The 23,954-nt window shown below is 40.3% G+C and overlaps 1 protein-coding gene across 4 annotated transcripts in view; it reads right to left on the bottom strand.

The window, feature by feature from the left end:
- The window catches only part of ly75 (lymphocyte antigen 75), a 38,241-nt gene extending 21,912 nt beyond the window's left edge, over positions 1 to 16,329 (bottom strand). For 3 of the 4 annotated variants that reach the window (XM_007890195.2, XM_042336052.1, XM_042336053.1), the window contains exons 1-14: positions 16,004 to 16,140; positions 14,015 to 14,392; positions 10,589 to 10,759; positions 9,376 to 9,540; positions 7,907 to 8,017; positions 6,978 to 7,124; positions 6,083 to 6,271; positions 4,774 to 4,931; positions 4,150 to 4,263; positions 3,645 to 3,733; positions 2,357 to 2,526; positions 1,274 to 1,470; positions 934 to 1,076; positions 43 to 124 (exon numbers count right to left, since the gene is read on the bottom strand). In XM_007890195.2, the coding sequence (XP_007888386.2) occupies positions 43 to 124; positions 934 to 1,076; positions 1,274 to 1,470; positions 2,357 to 2,526; positions 3,645 to 3,733; positions 4,150 to 4,263; positions 4,774 to 4,931; positions 6,083 to 6,271; positions 6,978 to 7,124; positions 7,907 to 8,017; positions 9,376 to 9,540; positions 10,589 to 10,759; positions 14,015 to 14,392; positions 16,004 to 16,097 (2,208 nt within the window). In that variant the 5' untranslated portion in view covers positions 16,098 to 16,140. Of the gene's footprint in view, positions 1 to 42; positions 125 to 933; positions 1,077 to 1,273; positions 1,471 to 2,356; positions 2,527 to 3,644; positions 3,734 to 4,149; positions 4,264 to 4,773; positions 4,932 to 6,082; positions 6,272 to 6,977; positions 7,125 to 7,906; positions 8,018 to 9,375; positions 9,541 to 10,588; positions 10,760 to 14,014; positions 14,393 to 16,003; positions 16,141 to 16,305 lie in introns of those variants that run through there. The other variant, XM_042336054.1, reaches the window with a different exon arrangement.
- Positions 16,330 to 23,954: the final 7,625 nt, after the last annotated feature.

Below are 23,954 nucleotides of genomic sequence, written 5' to 3'. Positions count from 1 at the left end.
AATTTACAAAATGTGGTCAAACATCTAAAGGCAGAAACTCACAGGCCTGTTGTCACTCCATTCCCAAGATCCTCTGGAATTGGGATTTCTCTTGTTTAATCCAACCCAAAACCAGCGCTCATCACTGTTGAAGGAGAGAGAAAACAGAGAAGCTTTTACATTTCTACATTTCAAATAGAAAATCTTTTACACTTATTAAAATAACCTTCAGTGCTCATTTTGATGGTTTTAGCTGCAGGAAACTTTACTTAGTAAAGTACATAGTTTTGCTCACGGTGACAAAAGGCTTCGGAGGTGGTGCAGAGAAGAGCAATAATAATAATAATCCTTGCATTTGATATAGCGCCTTATCACATCTTCGAGATGTCTCAAAGCGCTTCACAGCATATACTGTAAAGTGAAGGTTTTGTGAGTGAAAAATGGCAGCCAATTGCGCACAGCAGCGTCCCACAAACGGTCTGGTTTGGGTTTTCTTTTGAGGGATCAAATTAGCAAGGAGGCATCTGGTTTAAATTACTGTTTACAAGCCATGTGAGTGAGCCATTCTCCGGAGCGACAGTAAGTCCTGGAGTCCTGTAGCTCAGTGGTTAGAGCACTCGCTTTGCAAGTGAGAGACCTGAGTTCAATTCCAGGCAGAGGGTGAAACCTTGGGCAAGTTTCCTTACTCCACACAGAGCCTAATAATAATCCCTCCAAAACGCAAAACAATAATAAATTGGTCATTTTCAATCTCCGACTGTTTGTGGGACATTGCTGTGCGTAATTGGCTGCCGCGTTCGCCCACAAATATACAGTCAATTCACTTTACAGTGTGTTCTGTGAAGCGCTTTGGGACGTCCTCCCGACATGAAAAGCACTATATCAAATGCAAGGATTATTATTATTATTATTTATTAAAGTGAAGTCAGACGTGTTTGTGCACGTGTTACATACGTGATTGTTGTCCTCAGCAGCTTGTGAAGGTAACTCATCTCCTCATTGTGGCTGAAACTTGGCAAGTGGCCTCCAAATGCCTGACAGAATTTCTCCGCCTCCTCCCAGGTCCTCTTGCTAATCACCCTCTCATGATGGAAAATCTAAAACATTTGCAATGATATTTATTTACTCTTTCCTCTCAGTTCCTCTACAAAACTAGTAACTCCATCCCACAATCCCTTCATCTCACCCCCTCCCTTGCCTCCTTTAAGACCTGTCTCAAGACCCTGCTCTTCATCCAGCCTTCGAAGGTACACTATTAAACCCCAATACTCCCAAGCTGTTAGTGTGTCTTTACCTTGTAGCAGAACGGAAGAGTGGTGTCAGTCACCCAACCAGGAGGGCAGGAGCCTGTTGGAGGTGAAGGATCAGGTTCTGTGGTGTTTCCAATGCTCTTCTTACAAATAGACATGGCTTTGAACATTTTGCAATTCTTGACTTCCCAGCGTCCCAGAGCCTTCCCTGAGCCCAGCACAGCACAGCCTCCAGCAGTCTCTGTAACACAGGAAAACTGGCCATTACTACTGCACGGAAAATACCTGAACACTGGAAACCTTCAAATCTAACTGCAATGAACATAGTTTTTGATTGAAAACAGTCTGATAATCAACAGGAAGAGGCAATTCACGGACCTTTTCATTAGTAAATCTCATCAAATTATCTATATGAAAAACACTGGTTTCCTTCACAAATGTCCGACAATCAACAAATGAAAAGACAGAAATTCAACCTTGGGCAAACTGTGGGCCATCAATGCCCCAATTTACTGGCAAATTAATTGTCCTGTAAACATCATCAATAAGCATGAACGGAATTGGAAATATTGCTTTGTGTAAACCTCCAACTTGTTTGCCCACAGTTGAATTTCTGTCTATAATAATAATTCTTGCATTTGATATTGCGCTTTTCATGTCTTCTAGACGTCTCGAAGCGCTTCACAGAATATACTGTAAAGTGAATTGACCGTATATTTGTGGGCGAAACGCAGCAGCCAATTGTGCACAGCAGTGTCCCACAAACAGTCGTGGATTGAAAATGACCAATTTATTATTGTTTTGTTTTGGAGGGATTATTATTAGGTGTGTGGAGTAAGGAAACTTGACCGAGGTTTCGCCCTCTGCCTGGAATTGAACCCAGGTTATAGAGCTGGGCGGGTTGACTCGATAAAGCTGATAAAATCTGAGTGCCTCAACATTAATATTCTAACGGGAGCTTCACATGGTTTATCCCAGTGTGATCCATTCCACCCAGCAAAGTTTTTCGAAAAGTTCTTAATATATTTGCCAAAGCACTTTTAGCACAAAACAAAGGCCATCCTTTAGCTGATGTAGAACTGTTAGATGTGTATTGTGATGAGAGTACTTGGTGTATGTTTACTTACCCGGTTGATATACATTCCAGTTTGTATATGTTACAGGTTCATTTCTTCTGCCTCTAGGAAGCCATGTGTATTCTCCAGTTTTATTTATATCCTGTAGACTAGTCCAGAAGTACTTGTCATTTTCTGTGGTATGTTTTCTAATCAAGCTTTCAATAAACTCCTGTTCAAACCTGTAATATGTTCAAAAGAATGCCTCTTAGCACAGGGTTAGCTGTTTATTCCTGCTTTTGGGGGCACACACATCAGGAAATTGTTGGCTTCCAAATCAATCATTGATGCAATGCATTTGTCCCAGTGTGAAATTTACTGTAATAATAATCCTTGCATTTCACAAACAAGCTGTGCAGTTTTAACTGGTTAAACTCCAGCTTTGATTCTCACCAACCTGCGCCTAAGACTCTCTAGAATTGGCAACTTCCTGGTGTTTGGAATGGAATGTCCACGGTGGTGCTTATGTGGAACTATGTCTGGGTTGAATATTCTTATGCATGGTGATGTGGTTTCTGAAAGTTTCAGATATTTCACAAACTAAAAAAATCCCCCACTGCTGGGTAAACCTCCTTCCTTGTGCTCTCAGGAGTTTCAGATCAGGTTAATTATGCTGAAGCGGGGAACTTATTGCGCTTCAATGGTTAGGCTGAAGCTTGCAAGATTGTTCTACTCCTAGCTTGCTGCGGAGCCCATTGTGGTTCTAACAGGTGCTTTCAGTTAATATTAGCAAGTGCCTTTTGGTCCTTTATATCAAGAATATTAAACCAAAATATTAAACCCTAACCTAGTACAAAAGTCTCAAATCTATTCTCCGATACACATTCAGTTTGTTCCAGGCTTAGGAGTGTATTATTGCAGTTACAAAATTACACCAATAAGATGAAAATGTTCAATTGAGCTGTGTTGATATTCTAATCCACGACTGTTTGTGGGGACGCTGCTGTGCGCAATTGATTGCCAAGTTTCACTCACAAAATATAGTCAATTCATTTTATAGTATATTCTGTGAAGCACTTTGAGACGTCTCGAAGATGTAATGAGGCACTATATCAAATGCAAGGATTATTATTTTTAATCATCACATGGCTTTGGAGCCTGGACAGGTTTCATACTTCACAAATATTAAGGCTTGAATGAGCATCATCGTAAAAATGTAAAACACCAACTAAAAAAAAGGCAATGAAATGAATAAGAATCCTTGCATTTGAAATAGCGCCTTATCACATTGTGACGACGTCTCAAAGCTTCACAGAATATACAGTAAAGTAGATTGACCGTGTACAAGGGTTTAATCTACCTGTTTTGTATGGTCAGGTGACAGTTAGATTCAAACGTCACTTCTGTTGGATCAAGTTTGTAGCAGAAATTTCCATGTCTTTTCCAGTTCTACAAAAGAAAGAGGTCTTATTCACTCATTCTAGACATTTAATTATCAAAGATCTAATACTCATTGGGACATTTTACACCATGCTTATGTTTATAGTTATATAAAGCATTATGAACAACCAATATGGGAAACTGCACTATACCAGATCAAGCAATTTTATCATCGGAATAAATTCTCTTTGTTTAAGAATATACGAATTTGCTGACGAAAGAAAACTAAGTTCCATCCAGTTCGCCTTCCACCATCCTGGCAGTCGCTTGACATGTCGTGTCCCAAACTATATACTGTAACCCCAGATATTATTTCCTAACAGAAACTATCTTATTTGTTCTTGAAACAATCGGCACTTTCTGCTTCCACCGTGTCCCTAGGGAGCCTGACAAAAACAAAATCAGTGTTTCAGTGGAATGATTACCTTTTCCTGAGGACAGCCTGCATCGGACAGCCCCGTGTCATTCGCAATGTTGCCTGTCTTTTTGCAGATGTATGATAACTTTGTGCTACATTCTTTAACCTTCCATCGACCCAACTGTAAGAGATTAACAGGATTTTATCATCAAAAAATTAATCCCAAAAAATCTATATTTCTCAATTACCAATGGCATCCCAGCCTTAAAACAAGGTGTGAGCAGTGACGTGGTCTAGTCTGGTTCAGGCTTTTAAAAGTGGGATCGCTTTTGTGGAGATGCAAGCTGACATGAAGTGGAAAAAAGACAGATAACAGGTGCCTTTTCTGCCACAGCTGAACAGCCATAGGGATAATTCACACATATACAGCGATAATAATCACCCAAATACAGAGATAAATCACATGTACAGCAAACCTGGTGAAAGTTTTTTTTTGATTCTGAACATTGCCTTTTCCTCCCTCTCAGCGACTATCCAACAACAGCAATAAATGACATTTACATGGTGCCTTTCGTTGTTGGGAGGATGTCCCAAGGCACTGAAAGTCAGGAATGTGGACCAGAGCTGGGATCAGGAGGGGTGGAGGGTAGAAAGGATAGGGGTAGGAGGGTACCCATGTACTATGACTTGCCTTTCCTGAATAGTGAACACAGTGCTGCGAAGTGTTGAAGGGAACATTAGGTTCATTTTGGTCCCAGTAAGTGAAGGTCACAATCGATCCATCTGACCACTCAAACAGGGCTGGGGATTGGTTACTTCTCAATCCAGCCCACACTTCATCTTCAAACCCTAGAGTGAAAACATAAAGAAGCCTACACCAAAAATAGCTCTGAAAATTCCGTAAATAAGGATTATTTTTAAAAATTACCAGCCGACAGCTCAGCCTCACTCCCAACATCATGCACAATTTATCCTTCAGTCAACTTTTCCTGAATTCTCATATCTGTATGTATCTAATTTCCCTGCACATTAATACCAGCTAATTTTAAACGCAGTAGATTTCTAGCAACATTTAGTCCTTGTACAGTTTCCCCTTTTTGCACACATTTAAACTAGGAAGAAAACTAAGAGAACATTCCTTCCTGAAACCTAGCTTGTGTCTGAGCCCCAAACCACACATTGGTAGAATAACATCCTGCAGTAATGTGCATTATGTGGATTTTGCAGTAGCAATCTGGTCTTTATCGATAATTATCTTTGTGAATGGAGATGATCATAAAGGAATTGGTTAGGGTAGCTGCAGAGAAACTATTTCCTCTGGTGGGGAATTCAGAATAAGGAAGCATCATCTGAAAATTAGAGCTAGGAGTGAATTAAAGTAAAAAATAACTAGGAGTGAAATCAGGAAGCATTTTTTCATGCAAAGGCTAATGAAAATCTGGAACTCTCTCCCCCAAAAGGCTATGGATCCATTCACATTTTCAAGACTGATGTGGATAGATTGGTCTCATCAATTGATTTTTGCCAGAAACAAATCTTCTCTGGGAGGGGAGTTGGGATAAATGGTCCATTTTAAATTGTACATTTTATTGTTGCCCTTTATCTCAGATATGGTTCACATTACAGATTTAATTTTCCTAACTTCCTATTCTGCGATCGCTTTCCTGGATTGTTAGAATACTTCAGTAACAGAATATTAAATATTGAACAGGTGTTAAATTTAATTATTGATCAACTTTACCAAGTGACATACAGTTCTGTATTGAATAAACCCACTTTCTCTTACCATCTTATGTAAAGAAACATGATCATTATTTTTATTCAGATCTATCTTTGTTGCCAGAAAATAATAATAATCCTTGCATTTTAATATAGCGACTTATCACATCTTCGAGACTTCTCAAAGCGCTTCACAGAATATACTGTAAAGTTAATTGACTGTATATTTTATGTTGTGGGCGAAAAGGGCAAAACTCAAGACAAGACTGCATGCTTCTTACCATCATGTAACTTAGTCACAACCAACTCCACATCTGCCAATGAATGGAGGCTCATCAGTTCACTTTGCTTGGATTTGCAGGAACTTCTTGCATCATCCCAGCTTAACTTTTCCTTGTGCATAAAATAGCAGAATCCATTGTAAGGCAGCCAACCCGCTTCACATTTTGTGTTCGAAAACTGCCAGGGATCTGCAAATGAAATACCCAAAGCAAAACGTGCCAAGAGTTAATTGAATCTATCAAATACCATATGATTTCCCCACATGTAAACTGCCTCTATTGTCCTTCAGCTTAGTATTTGTCCTTTTAATTATTACAGCCAATTATTACCTTCCAAATAGTGTAAATTATAACAAAAAAAACTATTAAATGTCTAAATTTGTCTTGTTAAGAAACGTGCTTGCTTATATTTCTAAGCATATGATAGAATTAAAATCTACTGAGAAGGCAAGATTTGATGCCAAATTTATGAGGACAACTTATCACAGCTTTCTGAATTTTATGAAGACTAGAGTTACTGTATTACATCTTGTTTGGTTGCCCAGAAGGCGAGTGTCATTTATTTAGATCTTGAACATTACAAGGATTGGGTTTCTACATCCATTGTTAACACTACAAAATACTGATCAAAGAGTGTCACTAACAACCAATTGTTAGAGACAACAGCAACAAAATTATATTTGAATAGCACCTTTCATGTCAGGGGGAAGTCCCAAGGCGCGGGATATAGGGTATGGAAGGCAAAAAGAAAGTACAATATGATGGCGGGTGGGTGGGGGGGGGGGGGGAAATTCAGCGAGTGGAAGGATCTGCAGTATTTTTTTTAGACAATATGATTTCTGAATTCTGGTAATAGCAAATATCCAACAATGGTTAACTTTCAGTTAACACTTACCAATTGTCTCCAAACTTGACTCATTCAATTGTTTTTTACAAACGTATGGCAGGGAAACTTCACACGGGTTCATTTGCCAGCGACCTTGAGATTCAGTATTTATCGTTGCACAGCTGGTGTCTTCAATAGTGGACCTGCCAAATATACCTAAACACAACAATGGTGATGTTTAGCTGAGAGCTCTCACCGGCTGCTATCTGAGCAGTAACTGGAGCAGGGCCAGAGGGTTCAGTTGAATAAATAAAAATGCTGCTTCCTGGATCTGAAGAACCTGCAGTTTTTCTTTTCAATCAACTGCCCTTGACCTACTTTATAGAACCAGGCAAACAGAGATGGGAAAACTGAAGAAGGAAAATGCAATGTGAATAAATGAACAAGCCAAAGCGGAAAACACACAGTAAAGCGTACAAGCGCAGAGAAATAAGGAGATAATAGGATGAAGGAAAACAAAAGGTAATTAACAATCCTTGCGTTTGATATAGCGCCTTATCACGTTTTTGAGACGTCTCAAAGTGCTTCACAGAATATACTGTAAATTGAATTGACTGTATATTTTGTGGGCGAAACACAGCAGCCAAAGTACGAAGAGAGGTAGAGACTTATGATGATGAAATAAATCATTGTTTGTGAGGTACAGAAACAAGAAGTAGAAGAGTAAAGAATAAACAGAACTCAAAATGTAACATAATCAAAGAAGGGCAAAAAGGAGGGAAAGACGACTTTGAGCAGTGTTTAGATTGGCTGATTCTGACTTCTCTCAGACATAGTCATTTTACACAACATATACATATTCAAAAACATTTAAAAGTAGTTAGTTACAGTGATTTACAAGCGAATCATCAATGTGAATTCTGAGTTGAGGCAGTCTAGAAACCAATAGGTTTCTGCTTCTATTAGAAAGGCATTTTCGGTGAAAAATATTTATTTACCAGAGTCCCAATTAATAAAAACCACAGGGGTTCCATCTGCCCACTGCCACCCTCCAGCAGTGTTCATCTGATTCAGACCAATCCACAGAGCCTTTGGAATGTCTGGTTGCCCTGAAAGTTAAAAGGAAAATAATACTATTATAACTAAAGCCCTCGCAGAAACACATTACTATTATTATTACTGTTTATTTAGGAGCGAGTCCTGTAGGGAAAGAGGTGAAACAACTTAGAAAGTGAAGAGAATCATTGCCCAATTTTTCACGCTTTTACTGAGTGAATTTGTTCACAATTTTGTAACGGTCTCCAGAGGAGTATTTCCTGGTAAAATGGAAATCATCTTGGGCAAATCACATAGACCTCAGGAGCAGATACTTGGGCTGGATTCGAGCTTTGTGTGGCACACAGACCTGGGACTTGAAGTGAAGGTAAAGCTTGCACACCATTGTGGAAATTCCAGTCAAAGTGAAAGTTTTTCCAATGACCAACACACGACACGGCTGCAGTGGAAATTTCGTATTATACATCTTCTTGTTATGTTCAGGAACTGAACAAGGATAAATTTACCACCAGAATATGCAATAGCATCCTGTTCACAGAACCAGAGAACTTCACAGCACAGAAAGAGATCACCCGGCCCGTCAGGCTTGAGTCAGTTATTCTCCTTGTGTGGGGGGAGGGGGAGGTAAACGGGTTCTCCTCGGGCTGAACTGGATTCAGGGTGTTCCAGGATGATGACAGCACAGCTCATCGGCAGGACCTGGAATCTTCCCCCTCAGCTCCTGTAAACCCTGCAGCCAAAGCTCTAATGAGTAGGGTGGTCCTCGCTGGACAAGCAGCGGGGAAGCTTGCTAGACAGCAATATATTGGGTTTTCTGAAACACCTATTCATTTATTCCCAATTGCCTATCCCTGTCCCACTTTAATGTGTTTCAAATATATGTCTATTGTACCTTTTAGAGATACTGTTGTTAATTCTGCTATAACCATTGTTTTCAGTGTTGATTTCACCTATTAACTCTGTGTGTAAAAAAAATTCTAACCCCTGCTTTTGCTTTTTGGGGCGATAATCTTATGTAAGATCATAAGAATTTGCTGGACGAAAGAAGACCAACATCATCTAGTCCACCCTCCACCATCCTGGCAGTCGCTTGACACATCATGTCCCAAACTATACACGGTCTCCCCAGATATTATTTCCTAAAATAAATCTCATTTGCATTTGAAAGAAAGAAATAATGTAATTATTTGGGCCGTTTCAATGGGAATAAATCGAGAAATAATAATAATAATAATCCTTGCATTGCCTCATGAGAAATGAGGCAAAGAGGTCAAATAAGTCAAAGAGAAAAAGAGATCATTTGAAATATCATTTTATTTGTTTAACATGACAGAACACCGGTGTAGATACTCTCTATACGATTTGAATGGGAAACAAATCTGCTCTGCCTTGAACTAACAGTTTCACTTACCAACAATGTAGTTTTGTACAGTTACATTAGCGATGCTCAGTAAATCACCACCTTGACTTTGGCAGGAAAGACGAGCCTCCTTCCAGGAGAGAAGGGAGTGAAAGTTATACTGGTAACAAGCATGTCCTTCCTCAGCCGCCTCCCACAAGTGACTGCATCCTGAGTCTGGAGAAGAAGGAGCGCGACAATAGTTACTTTTAGCTTTACCCGCTGGGTACACAAATAAATAGATTGGCTGGAAACATTACAGGGAATATTACTTAGGAACTGGGAGGGCGAAAAAATCTTACATTCAATCTTAAATATGAAGCGCTCTGAGACGCTACCCTGTGTGGAGGGCGCTACACAGTGTAAGCGGCTGCTGCTGTTGTTGTGAAGTGTCTGTGCAGAGACAGAAACATTGTAAACTCCGGATACGCTCGTCAATCGAAGGGGAAAGGGACCGAGTGACAGATTAGCTGATGTGACGAGTTGGCCGAAGGGACCTCAGCTTATGCTCCCAGACCTCTCGGCACAGCGACAGCGACACGCACGTCGGGCGGGTCAGTCACTGGACAGGACGAGGGGCTCCGCGATGTAAGACGCCCTCTTGTAGGTCCAGTTATCTGATCAATTTTGCAACCCAAATTCTCACAAGAGTTTTGACGAGTTACGTGTTAAGCAGAGTGACGAGCAAAGTGATGTGCGTTCCTTATTACTGCTTATACAACAACAACAACTTGCACTTATATAGCGCCCTCCATGCAGGGCAGCGTCTCAGAGCGCTTATATGGGAAGCAGCTGAGATGCTGATGGCATGATGACTTAAAAGTGATAGTGACAAGTTAAGACAGGGTGGAGTTATCCAGAGTTTACTATATTTATCCTTAATTAGGATATTGAACATGGATTACCCCCTTTTCGGCCAAGCTTATGGGTTAGAACATACGAAAGAAAAAGCAATTAATTTACACATCTTCAGAAGCTACAAAATACAAACACTTTTATAAACATAAAGAATTCCCAACACTTCAAAACAATGCACCAAAATCACAATATTATTTGTATCTCTCTTCCCTGAATTACTAATAAAGCTAATTTTTTTTCACAAGCTGGGTTATTGAATATTTTTAATGAGATTGTGAAAAGATGCCAAAAAAAGACAATAATCATTGCACACTGGCATATTTGTGTCATAATTTGATCTCGATTTGCAAACCTAGTCATTACTTGCCTGGTTTCAAACAATTCCCCCATTTCTTATCCATATCATAGTCAATAGTTGTTGAGCACCATTGAGCTCCACCGCCTTTTTCATTGACACAGTCATGATACCAATTGCCTTCATGTTTAAATGGAAAGACGCATGGTTTCCCGTAGGAATTTCCCCGAGTTGTGTAAATGTCTGTGGAGGCAAATAGAAGTTAAACAATGTAATGTTGGTTAGAATGTTTTTCTTTTCCTCTTTTAAGTGCTACATAGGAATTGATAGAGCCATTAACCTGTCTTAAATAATAACAACAGTAATAATAGCAATGAAGCCTTTGTAGCTGAAGGAAAAGATTATAGTTTCCACCACAATCTACCGATAAAACGATTAATCACGTTTCTTCAAACACTGTAAAGTTTCCTGCTTTGCTGTGAGACAAATCTCAGTTGTAAATTGGCAAGTGCTGACAAGGTTATAGCCATAATCAGCTCCATTTCAAAAAATCTAATAAATGAACACGGATGGTCTGGGGAGAGGCAAATAAGCAGCAGGAAGTTTTTAGCATTTTTTAAAATTTAAACTGTAACGCCGCTTTTAAATTTACTGCACGTTACCACAAGCATTAAAACCAAAAAGGTTGCATTACTCCAAGAGACATTTATGTAGGCCTCAAATCAAACTAAATTGTAAATACTGTGTCTGTTGTTTTCAGCAGCTTGTTATAAAATGAGGAAGGATTCTAGAGGGGACAGTGGTGTCATCTCAACCACACACAGTGTCTCACTGTCTCATTGTCACACAACATCCTCTGGGTTTATCAGTAGCCTCTAAATGCTAATAATGTTGAGCAGAACAAGCACTCTGCAGTTTGTTTTGTTTGTAGTGAAACCGGTCCTGGATTGAGCAGCGAGAGATGGCTTGATACTGATCGAGGTGTGACAAGTTGGTCATGTGATTTCTTCATTTGTGCCTCACAGAGTGAATAAAACACTTAAACTGTTTCACTTTCAGCGACTGGTGCAATACTTGGCAGCAACTGCTAGAGCACGTCTGGAACAATCTCAAAAATCTACAGAAAAACACAAATTATTCCTGCTTATTTCAAATAATTCTCCAGTGTCTCTGCCCACACTTTCCAATGTAAAAGTGCATTAATTCCACTTTGTTCTTTATCTCTACAATCCACCTCTTCTTAGAAAAGGCCTATAGTGATTGTTTAACAATACTGTCCACGTCTGATTGTTTCTATACTGCAGCTTATAAAGCAATAAAATATTAATATTAATCCTGGCATTTGATAAAGCGCTTTATCATGACATGGAAGTGTCTCAAAGCGCTTCACAGTATATATTGTAAAGCAAATTGAATGTATATTTTGTGGTAGAAATGTGGCAGCTAATTGAGCTAATTGAGTGGCTAAATTCTTTGATATATATATTTTTTGAAGCAATTATTACCCCAGAAAGCGATCTGCCAATCGACTACTTACTGCTAATAAAATTAAAAAAAAGATCTTTGAGCAATGAACCTTCTCCCTTCCACCAGATCAAGAACAAGTTAACATGGATTTTCCTTGAATGATTACATGTACTGAAAACGACTGCACGGATATGATGCAGCAGCTATAGTTTGAACTTGCGCTGTGAACAGGGCACAACATTGGGATAACTGGTTGTTTTATTATATTTTGGGTAACAGCCTATTTGCATGCAGGATTCTGCAGTTTGCAAAACAAAAGCATATCATTAAGTATTATCTTCTCTCTCTACCGCAGTCTAGTCTTCATCTCGTTTGCACCAAGTTCCATTGCCTTTAATCGTCTACACCTGTTTTAGTATTTTTTGAATGAAGTGATAGTAAAAGTGATGATTTGGAAGCTCCAGCATTTACATTGCCATATATTACATTTTCATTTTGCAGGAAACTTTATATTCTACACAGCTACAAACTCTGATTATGTTGACTAGCGACTCCCATCTGCCAGTTTAAATTCCACTACTGAAAATCATTAGCTTAGGTTAAATATTGTTTAGTACTGTTAAATATTTGGGTCAAAGCATCAGGATGAAATGTCTCCCTTATAAAGCTGTGTGAGTGAAATTGCTTCCTGTTTAGCCAAGTTATAAGTCATTCTGTCACATTCATGTGTTTCCAATGCATAATTTCTCTTTTTCCAGTTTTCAGCTTTTGCTGTTCTTTCTCTATCACATCATTAGTCGCTCGTTGCAAAAGTCCATTTATAGTAAAATCTTTGCATTTGATCTACTGCCTTCCCTGGTCTTCCATATGTCTCAACCCGCTTCACAACTATACAACAACAACTTGGATTTATATAGCGCCCTCCACGCTGGACGGCGTCTCAGAGCGCTTTACAGTTTAGGATCCTGGGACCGAGCCAGGGGGAGGGGTGGGAAGGTGACCAAACAACAACATCAACAACAACAACAAATTACCTTTGCCTTTCATGTCAGGAGGACGTCCCAAGGTTCTGAACAGTCAGAGATCAGACACCATATATACACACGCATACACACCGTATATACACACACACACCACACACACACCACACACACACACCACATATACACACACCATATATATATACACACACACAATATACATACATACACACACCATACATACACACACACACCATACATACACACACCATACGTACACACACGCCATACATACACACGCCATACATACACACGCCATACATACACACACACCATACATACACACACACCATACACACACACACACACCATACATGCACACTCACTGTAGATATACACACTATATATACACACAGACCATATACATACACACCATATATACACACACACCATATATACGCACACACAACCATACAAACACACACCATATATACACACACACACCATATACACAGACACAAAATATACACACACACTATATATATACACACACACTATATATACACACACTCCATATATATATACACACACATATATACACAGCATATATATATACACTCCATATATATATAGACACACACAGCACATATATACATACACACCCACCGTATATACATACACATAGATACCATATATACACACATACACCATATATACACAATACACCACATATATACACACACACACACCATATACACACACACACACCATATATACCTACACACACACCATGTACACACACATACACACACATGTAGCTAGAAAGGAAAATTTGTGCAGGGCTATGGGGTAAGAGCGGGGGAAGTGGACTTGTTGGTAGCTCTTTCAAATAGACAGCACAGACACGATGGGCCTCTTTCTGTGCCACAAGATTACATGATTCTGTAAGTGGATTTCCATCATATCCTGCATATCATATTTAGCGACCAAACAAATCAGTACTTTACTGTAACAGCAGTAACATTTGGTGTATAACAACAATTGTACCTACCACGATATGGCTGCTCACAAACATGTCGCTCTGAGTCGCCCTGTGTCCACAAATCATCTGAGTCTATGCTCACTGTAGGAGAGTTTTTCTTTACAGACAGTTTATGGTGAGCTGTGCCATACACACTGCTACTCTCACAGCGCCACCACAGAGCGGTTATCTTCACATCACACTGAAACATTCTCAATTGTTGGGGAAATTTGTTGGAGTCGATGCCGAGGCACATTTTGGTGCCAATGTTGAACAGTCGGTGTTCAGACACCCACTTCCATTGTTGAAAAGAGTCTAGTTGATCGCATTTATTCATAGCCATTATATTGTTCTTGACATCGAGACATTTCTTGCTGTTCTGATGCTGAATTGTAAAGATACCATTTCCTGAAAGCACCAAGTGAGAAGATAAAAAATAAGTTGATTAATAAAGGTTTATTTTGCAGAAGGCAATCAAACGTTGATTAAGTTAAAGCAAAGTATAGACAACACCATGCACTTGTATAACGCTCTCCATGCACGGTAGCATCTCAGAGCGCTGGTTTACAGAATAGAGCTGACACCAGGGGAATTCCAGCTTGTGTCACAAACACACACACTATATATACACACACACCAAATGAGACCAAAGTTACCAGTGTGTGACAAGGGTCATCCTGATTAATGCAATAACAAAGCATTTCATAGCCTTTCATGTTGCTTTGTGTAATTACAAATAGGAGGTGAATAATTTTCTTCAAAATGAACTTTTTTTTACCATTTAGTTTCACTGTAGATTGTTACCAATATGGAGGTACAGTACTCCCAATGCCAGACTACTTTTATACCCAAAATACCTTGTAAATCTCCGAAGTGGTATTGAAGTAAATGGACAATTGCAGACCTAAATATTTTAACTTTCAGAGAAATTATGGTCACATTACCAAAAACATTAGTGGTGAATGTGGTGAAAAGTCAGTTTGCAACAAATATTGGTACAGCAGAAGTCACATAAGTCTAATATTTATAAATAGTATAATGGCCTAAGTGGTACATCTGCCCAAGTCCCATTCAAGAGTTTATATTCTTTAAAATTTGACATAAGTCATACTTTGCGTCAGACATATTAAATGTATGGTCCCAACTGATATGCCATGCAAGGTTTTACTCTATAACATACTCAAATTTAAGCTAGTATTTAGAAAAGGAAAATAGTTTCAAGAACGTTATTGCACATGGGCCAGTTTGTTGGGTCACACCATTTAATATGTTACTTTTTCCCCCATTAGGTGAACATCAGTAAATCAGCACAGAATAGAGATAAGATCATCAACCAGTGCACTGGATGTGATCAGCTTTTATACATCACAGTGCAGGGTCACAGTCCCGAACCCTTATCTACTGCAGCTTCATCTGGAAGCAATATAGTGACTATCCATAAACCCCAAAGTAATCATTAAACCAGGAATGTTGGCCTCTGGTCCCCATTCACATCAGTGAGAACATTTATAGCAGGTAGTTAGTGAGTTAGTCAGCTGTCTGCAGGAGGTTATTCTTTCTCAAGTAGAGAAAGCTGAGGGGAGAGGGAGTGAGGGGGCGATCAACCTCCAAATGGGAGAAGATTCCAATAAAATGGGAGAACGGGGAAAAAAAATACATTTAAACAATTAAGAGCATGAGTTTTATTTTCTTAAAATGAACCAAAGCAGCACAGCACATGACACCAAGCAAACAGGTACGTGCTGTGTACAAACTGTCTTGTTTGCATCAATCAGCACAGAATATAAACAACTACACTATCAGCTCAAACCATAACCCTTCAGCCACAGACATCAGAGCCATAACCCAATAACACAAACTGCTGCTCAGATGTGATGGCGAGGAGTCTGATAACAAGTATCTGACATGTTTACAGCGATTCAAATAAACAAACTGCCTGACCTCACACACACACAACACAACACAACACAAGGACACAACATACTGCCACTGACTGTCCTCAGCACCACCATCTCTCACCTGTACTGATGCCAACTGTAACCTCCCCGGACAGTGCTGTGAGCAAACACAGCAGAGCCCGAGCGGCACTGGGTCTGTGTCTCCAGCCATCCATCCCGCAGGTCAGGTGGAGCTCTGTGTGTGAGTGTCTGTGCCACTCGGTGGCTGTGTCTGTGGCTCTGTGTGTGTGTGTCTGTGCCACTTGGTATCTGTGTGTGTGTGTGTGTCTGTGCCACTCGGTGGCTGTGTCTGTGCCACTTGGTATCTGTGTGTGTGTGTGTGTCTGTGCCACTCGGTATCTGTGTCTATGTGAGTGTCTGTACCTCACTATCTCCCTCTCGGCTGCCAGGCTCTGGAGCTGCTGAGGGGGAGCCTGAGACAGTCTGGATTGGCTCTGCCAAGTGTCTGTCACCTTCCAGCTCGCGGTGTCTCTGCCTCTCTCTGGAGCTGATCACTGAACCGCACCCTTCAGTGGAACTGCAACCAACATGGACTTGTCCCCAACTGTGTCTGACTCAGTCACTCAGCAAAAACTCTCATCATTTTTCTTGAGATTTCTGGAAATTGATGCTTAGGGAAGTTGAATTAGAGAATTATTTAGAGTTTGCATAAACACTAATTAAATGGCAATAGTACAATAAGGAGATATAAACTTATAGAAACTTGCTTTTTGACCTTTTCTACACCCCTGGGAAGATCCGAAACATTACTTCCCAAGTTATAGTTTTTAACCAATTTAATGTTTGTAGCTTCCTCCAAAACTATTATTTTATTTTAACAATTTGTGTGACTTCGTCTTGAGGGGAAACCATAAAATACAGAAGTCATGGATTCATATAACACTTTCTGTTTCATTATGAACATTGTGAGGAAAGGTTTGGGTAAATTCCAATGTGATGTGACGCAATCTAGTTTGGAGAATACCTTGCGATCTGCATTCTGGGTGCACTTGTTTATCCTTCCATCAGGATTGCTTCCCCTTTACCTTTCACGGCTAACAATTGCCCGAATAAAATTGGCCAGTCACTTCATGGCTGTTTGTGAGACATTGCTGTACGCAAATTGGTCGTAATATTTACCTACAAAAATGCACAGTCATTACTGTACTACTCTCATGACCAACTTTACAGAGATTTTGAGGCAAGATTTGACTAAAACTGCAGCTCGGGGAAAAAATCTAATCGAATGATGGTATTTTTAACTTTTTTTAAATAATAATGTAGAAATAACTAGAAATTTGAAATAAAAAAATGATTTTTTTCTGTGGCTAAAGTGGGGGAAAGCAGATTTACTTAATTTATTCAGACATGGATGTGGGCAGCAAATATTTCTGTACACTTCCCCACATTTGAGTATGTGCTGACTCAAGCTCTGTATTGTTAAATTGCGAACACATTTTCCTCATTTATGAAAGAGAACAACAAGATTTCATTTTAGGGCGCCTTTCACGTCGGGAGGATGACCCAAGGCGCTGGACAATTGGGTCGGGACCTGAGCAGGGGGGAAATGGTCAGGGTGAGGGGAGGGAAGAGAGGGAACGAGGAGGGGGGGAATGGTCAGGGTGAGGGGAGGGAAGGGAGGGAGCGAAGAGGGGGTAGAGAGTCGAGAGGGGAGCTGAAGGTACAGTCAAAGAGAAAGGTCTTGAGACCGGCCTTGAAGGAGAAAAGGGAGGAAGCGGCGAAGGCACTGGGGGATGGAGTTCCAGAGCCTCGGGGCTGAGAGGCTGAAGGCCCGGCCACAGATGGTAGGGCAGTTGGGGAGGGGGATGTGGAGCAGACCGGAGCCAGAGGAATGGAGGGTACGGGCAGGTACGTGGGGGGATAGTAGGTCGGAGAGGTCGGCGAGGTAGGAGGATGCAAGGCCATGAATGGCCTTGTAGGTGAGGATGAGGATCTTGAATTTGATCCTCTGGGGGATGGGAAGCCAGTGGAGGCGAGCGAGGGTGGGAGTGAGGGGGAGGGTTAGGGTGGGAGTGATGTGGTCGCGAAGCCTGGTGCGGGACAGTACACGAGCTGCAGAGTTCTGAATGACCTGCAGTGTGGAGGGAGGGCCGGGAAGGCCGGTGAGGAGAGAGTTCCCATAGTCCAGCCTTGAGGTGATAAAGACGTGGACCAGAGTTTCAGCAGCGTGAGGGGTGAGGTAGTGCCGTAGGCTGGCGATGTTCCGGAGGTGATGGAAGGCGGTGCCAGTTGTGGTGCGGATATGATGGAGAAAGGACAGCTCAGGGTTGAACAGAACCCTGAGGTTCCTGACCGGCTTTGAGAGGTGGCGAGTGCAGCCTTGGATGCTGATGCTGTCACCGCCTGAGGGTAGAAGGGTAGAAGATATGAGGATATGTTTAAATTAAATTTCTGACCATTTCTGATGTGCATTACCAGGAAATGTATTTAATGTGTATATTTAGTAATAGTGATGTTTGTCGTCTCACCTCGGAGATGTGGGCTATGATTTCCAACCACTGGGATGGGCTTTGAGCTCCTAGACAAGGCTGGGCATTGTCTAACCTTTTGGCTGTAGAGGGTCATCAATGGACTTGAGATATGTCAGCTGGTCTCGCAAACAATATCTTTGTTTCCTTCAAGAAACATAACCCATAAAAAAACATACAGAAATCCTTAATTTTCAATTGGGTAACTGCTCAGTTTCACTTTATTTTGATTACAATGCAAACTTTAAATAGGCGAACTTTAAAACAATAATACAGCCAACAATCAGGTATCTCTCTCTTGTCAATGTGTGTCTCTGTATCTCTCTGTCTGTGTCTTTGTCTCTGTATCTCTGTCTGTGTCTATCTCTGTCTGTGTGTCTCTCTGTATCTCTTTGTCTGTGTGTGTCTCTCTGTCTGTCACTGTATCTCTCTCGGGGTGTGTGTGTGTATGTCTCTGTCTGTTTGCGTGTCCATGTCTTGGGCAAGAAGTCGAAGAGAGAAATCATGTTAGTGAGTTATAATGGGACACCCTTGGCCCATAATTGGAGAAAATTGAGCTTCGTTATCTCGTTATCTAGTTATTATCAGTGCAAGCTGCGTTTCCTTATCCAAGTCCTACTTTTACCAATGTGATCAAGATGTAGTCTGGTATTGAAGGAATGTTTTATTGGGATGGTTTTTGTGAAATGCCGTCCGGCATGGAGGGCGCTGTATAAATCCAAGTTGTTGTTGTTGTGAGATAAACCAGCTCATGAATTGAAGGAAAGGTTAAGCTAGCAAGTGGGTATAAGTGTAGCTGTTGTCACTGTTGCTCTTTGGAACAGCCTTTTAGAAGATAGAAGACAAAGAAATAAGAAGACACAAGAAAGAGAAAGAAATACAAGTTACGCTGTTCCCTGGATCAGTAAAATATCTTTCTGTAGCACGCACATTGCTATAAAAGATTTCTGAAACAGAACATCCTGTCTGTGAGTCGGTTTATCTTGGTGTCCGAAAACATAAAAAGAGTTATAAGTCAATAATTTTATTTAAATTAAACACAAATGAATATAATTAATGTATAGTGATGATTCAAGTCAACAAAGTACAAATGTCCAGATTAAACTTGGAAAGTCTATCTTCAGCTCTGATAACAAGTCACCATTAGACAATTAAGATAATTTCTCTGACCATCGTTTCACATGATCAACACAACTACAAATTACACTCACACAATATTGAAATCCATTCTTGCAAATCTTCTGAAATGTTTGTCTATTAATATCTATTAAGTGATCTGATGAAAATGGGCAAGGTCTGGATTAAGTGCATGATTAAGGAGAAGATTCTGAGACGCTGGGCTGCGTGATGAAGGGTGCTATATAAATATAAGTTGTTGTTGTTGATTATCTCCAAAAAGATTGGGATGGGTTAACCAGTGTTCTGCAGAAATGCTTGAGATCAAGAAATTATATCAATGTGATATTTTGATTTGTGTTTCTCTTCACGTTTTTTTCTTTGCAATGTGACCCAGGAGACGCTATATTCATTTCTGGTGTTAATGACAGGACTCTGTCTCTGATCACAAGCTCGAAATGCTTCAATGCGTATACGGGATATTACTCACAAAGGAAACAGCTAGAGTAAGCCAGTGTGGCATTAACTGTATAGCTTGTACAAGCACTAACGTAACAAAATCAAGTTGACCTTTGACCATGTTGGTGTAAGATTGCTGTTCTCATAGCAGAACAGGCGTCATTGGAGCTATACAGTAATATGATGGAGATAACACCACTCCATCCCATTCTTTCAACCAGTGACTGACAAGACAAGTTGATGGGAGCACCTTTCACAATAAAAGTCCATTTCCCTGCAATTCTGCATGAGAATAACTCCTTCCTCCCTCCCTCACACCCACAGAGACACACACACAGACATTTTAACATGTCTGTTTTTGTCAAAATAAATAATTAATTAATCTAAAAGCCTAGATCACATTTATATGTTATGGTTGAGAACCCAAATTGAATCAATTTGTGCTGCAGTGGGTCAGTAAAACAATCAACTAACAGCACAAAACACTGTGAGATTGAGCTGAAGATCCAGCACAATGTATTTGCCTACAACAACAAGTTACATTTGTATAGCGTCTTTCATGTCGGGAGGATATCCCAAAGCCTGGACAGTCAAGGATATCAAAATAAATTTTCACTTAGAAAATTATGGGTTAGTAAAGTACAGCCAACATGGATTTGTTAAAGGTAAATTATGTCTAACAAACCTGGTAGAGTTTTTTGATGAAGTAACGGAGAGGGTGGATGAAGGTAGTGCAGTTGATGTAGTTTATATGGATTTTCAAAAGGCATTTGACAAAGTGCCACATAAGAGACTTGTAGCAAAACAGAAGCCCCCGGTATTAAAGGGACAGTGGCAGCAGATACAGAACTGTCTGGGAGACAGAGAGCAGAGAGTGGTGGTGAACGGTTGTTCTTCTGACTGGAGAGAAGTGGGCAGTGGTGTCCCCCGGGGGCCAGTATTGGGACCACTGCTGTTTGTGATCTATATAATTGACCTGGACTTGGGTATAGGGAGTACAATTCCCAAGTTTGTAGATGATACTAAGCTGGAAAAGTAGTAAACAGTAGGAGGACAGTAGCAGACTGCAAATGGCCATAGACAGACTGGTAACACGGGCAGACACGGGGCAGATGAAGTTTAATGTGGAGAAATGCGAAGTGATCCATTTTGGGAAGAAGAATGAGGAGAGGCAATATAAGCTGATGGTATAATCTTAAAGGGGGTGAAGGGACAGAGAGACCTGGGGGTCATATAGTAAATCTCTGAAGGTGGCCGGACAGGCAGATAGAGCTGTTAATAAAGCATCCGGGATACTAGACTTTATAAATAGGGCATAGAATGCACAAGTCAGGAAGTTATGATGAACCTTTATATAAAACATTGGTTAGGCCTCAGCGAGAGACTGTGTTCAGTTCTGGGCCCCACACTTTGGGAAGGATGTCAAGGCATTGGAGAGGGTGCAAAGGAGATTGACCAGAATGGTACCAGGAATGAGGGGCTTCAGTTATCAGGAGAGGCCGGAGAAGCTGGGATTATTCTCCTTGGAGCAGAGAAGGTTAAGAGGAGACTTCATAGAAGGTTTCAAAATGATGAGAGGATTCGATAGGGTGAACAAGGAGAAACTATTCCCACAGGCGGATGGGTCGGTAACCCGAGGACACCGATTTAAAATAGTTGTTAAAAGAAACAGAGAGGAGGTGAGGAGAAATGTTTTTACACAGCGAGTTGTTGGGATCTGGAATGCATTGCCTGAAAGGCCGGTGGGAACCGATTCAATAACAACTTTTAAGAGAAAAGTAGATAATTATTTGGGGAGGACAAGTTTGCAGGGCTGTGGGGAGAGAGTGAGGGAGTGGGGTTGATCAGGGCTCTGGGGAGAGAGCGGGGGAGTGGGGTTGATTTGGAAGTTCTTTTCAAACAGCAGCACAGACATGATGGGCCAAATGGCCTCCTTCTGTGCTGTATAATTCTATGTGCACCTGAGCTGGGGATTGGGATCAGGAGGAGTGGAGGACAGGCAGGGAGGGAATATTAAGTTAGCTTTTACAAATTCCCACTTGTAAATAATTGTTGCCAGGACCAGAGTGATATTATTAATAAATGTAAATACCTGAATGTCGGCTGGAGACACCAATGTCTGTTCTGTTACTGCATAAAAATTTATCAGAAACAAAGTCACTATATCAAATGCAAAGATTATTATTTTTATTATTCCATTAGAAGGGAATGTGCAAAGCAACATACCTAAAGGCTTTACTGCTTTAGACTCTTACATTTGAATTATTCATTCTTCCAAATATTCTGTGTAATCATTTATTTATTGACTTAAGCAAATCAATTTCCATTTTGATACCTTAATATTGTTCTCAATTATTCCAAGTGCTTAAACAATGTTGATTCAGTGTGCGTGTGTGGAGGGTGGGAGGTTATAAAAACAAAAATTGTAATAATTGGCATATTATATTGTTCCAGTGATGTTATATTTGGTCTAATTTACTTTGAAAATAACGTACAAAGTCACTACACTTTACAGTAAATCCCATGAAGTGCCTTGAGACATCTCATTAATGTGATAAATTGCTGTATCAAATATAAGGATTATTATTATTATTAAAGTATATTTTTTCCTATTTGTATTTACCTGTGCAACCTAATCTAAACATTCCTTCTCAACTAGGTGGGTCAGGAAGGAATAACTAATGAAAGTCAATTTTTTAAAAAAGTGGCAATATTTGATGCTATAAATATCATAAATGTGCAATGTAACTATTGTGTGGTACCTTATGAGTTCAACTCCATTCTTTATTCATGCTGCTAAATCATTAATAACAATTAAATATCTTTGTTTAGCTTTGAGGCAATTATACGCCAGTGAAATATGAATGTAAATGAGTCAAAGATAGGAATACTGACATGACACATTTAATAAAAGATTTCATACAAACAATGACAAGTATTACATGATTTGTACACATTTGATCAATGACAAGTGTGACATGATTTCATTTAAAAAAAAACTAGAAATATATCCTTAGCTATTGTCTAACAAAACATAATTTTTTATACAAACTCAGCAAAACAACAACAAAGGGACTTAGACAATAGGGAGGGGGTGAGACGAGGGAGGGAGTTCCAGAGGTTAGGGAGCATAGGATCAAGAAGCTTAGCCGCCAATGACAACAACAACAACAAATGACATTTACACGGCGCCTTTCATATCCAAAAGGCGCTGGACAGACAGGGATTTGGAACCGAGCTGGTGGGGTTGGGATCATGAGGGGTGGAGGGTGGGTAGGGTGGGGGTAGAAGGGTGACCAAAGGCGCGGTCGATGATGGTCTTGCTGATGGTGTGGCGAGGGCATGGGGTCACAGCAAGCTGGAGTGAGTAAGCACAGGAGTAGGGGGGAGGAGGAGATCATAGAGATACCAGACTACTCCACATTAATGAAGAATAACCGGTAGAGCAACTTGATAAAGAGTGTGTTTGCTTTGTGTGCATATCCCAGTGACTAAGCACAGCGATACTGTCAGAGTCTTTCTGTGCCTTTTGTTGGCATCCAAATGTGTGCAAAACTTACTCTTGAAAACCTTCTAATAGAAAACACAGAACAGCCGGAGACTGTATACAGTAAATATACACATACAAATATAGAAACTTGGTGAGATCACAACGGGGGTAATTGCTCATTTTAAAATATCTAATTTCATCAAAACACCCAGTTGGAGAGAAGAATAAATTCTAGTCAGGGTGTCCGCTGGAAATGTAATCTCATCAGGTTTGCAATACACTGACAAGAAGCCAGTGAGATACAAAGAACACAATCTGATGGTAGAAAAAGGCAGTGATATTGGTATTTCCAGAAAAAGTGAAGGACTGTAAGAATTATGATGGAGACTGGCATTAGCGTTAGCGCAGAATAGCATGCCAGATAATAGGAATATGTTAACTAGGGATAAGAAGCTTTGGCAAAGCCGATAAGGAATCAG

This window comes from Callorhinchus milii, unplaced genomic scaffold, assembly GCF_018977255.1.
Source record: "Callorhinchus milii isolate IMCB2004 unplaced genomic scaffold, IMCB_Cmil_1.0 Scaffold6, whole genome shotgun sequence".
NCBI lineage: Eukaryota > Metazoa > Chordata > Chondrichthyes > Chimaeriformes > Callorhinchidae > Callorhinchus > Callorhinchus milii.
This window is presented reverse-complemented; position numbering and strand designations above follow the sequence as displayed.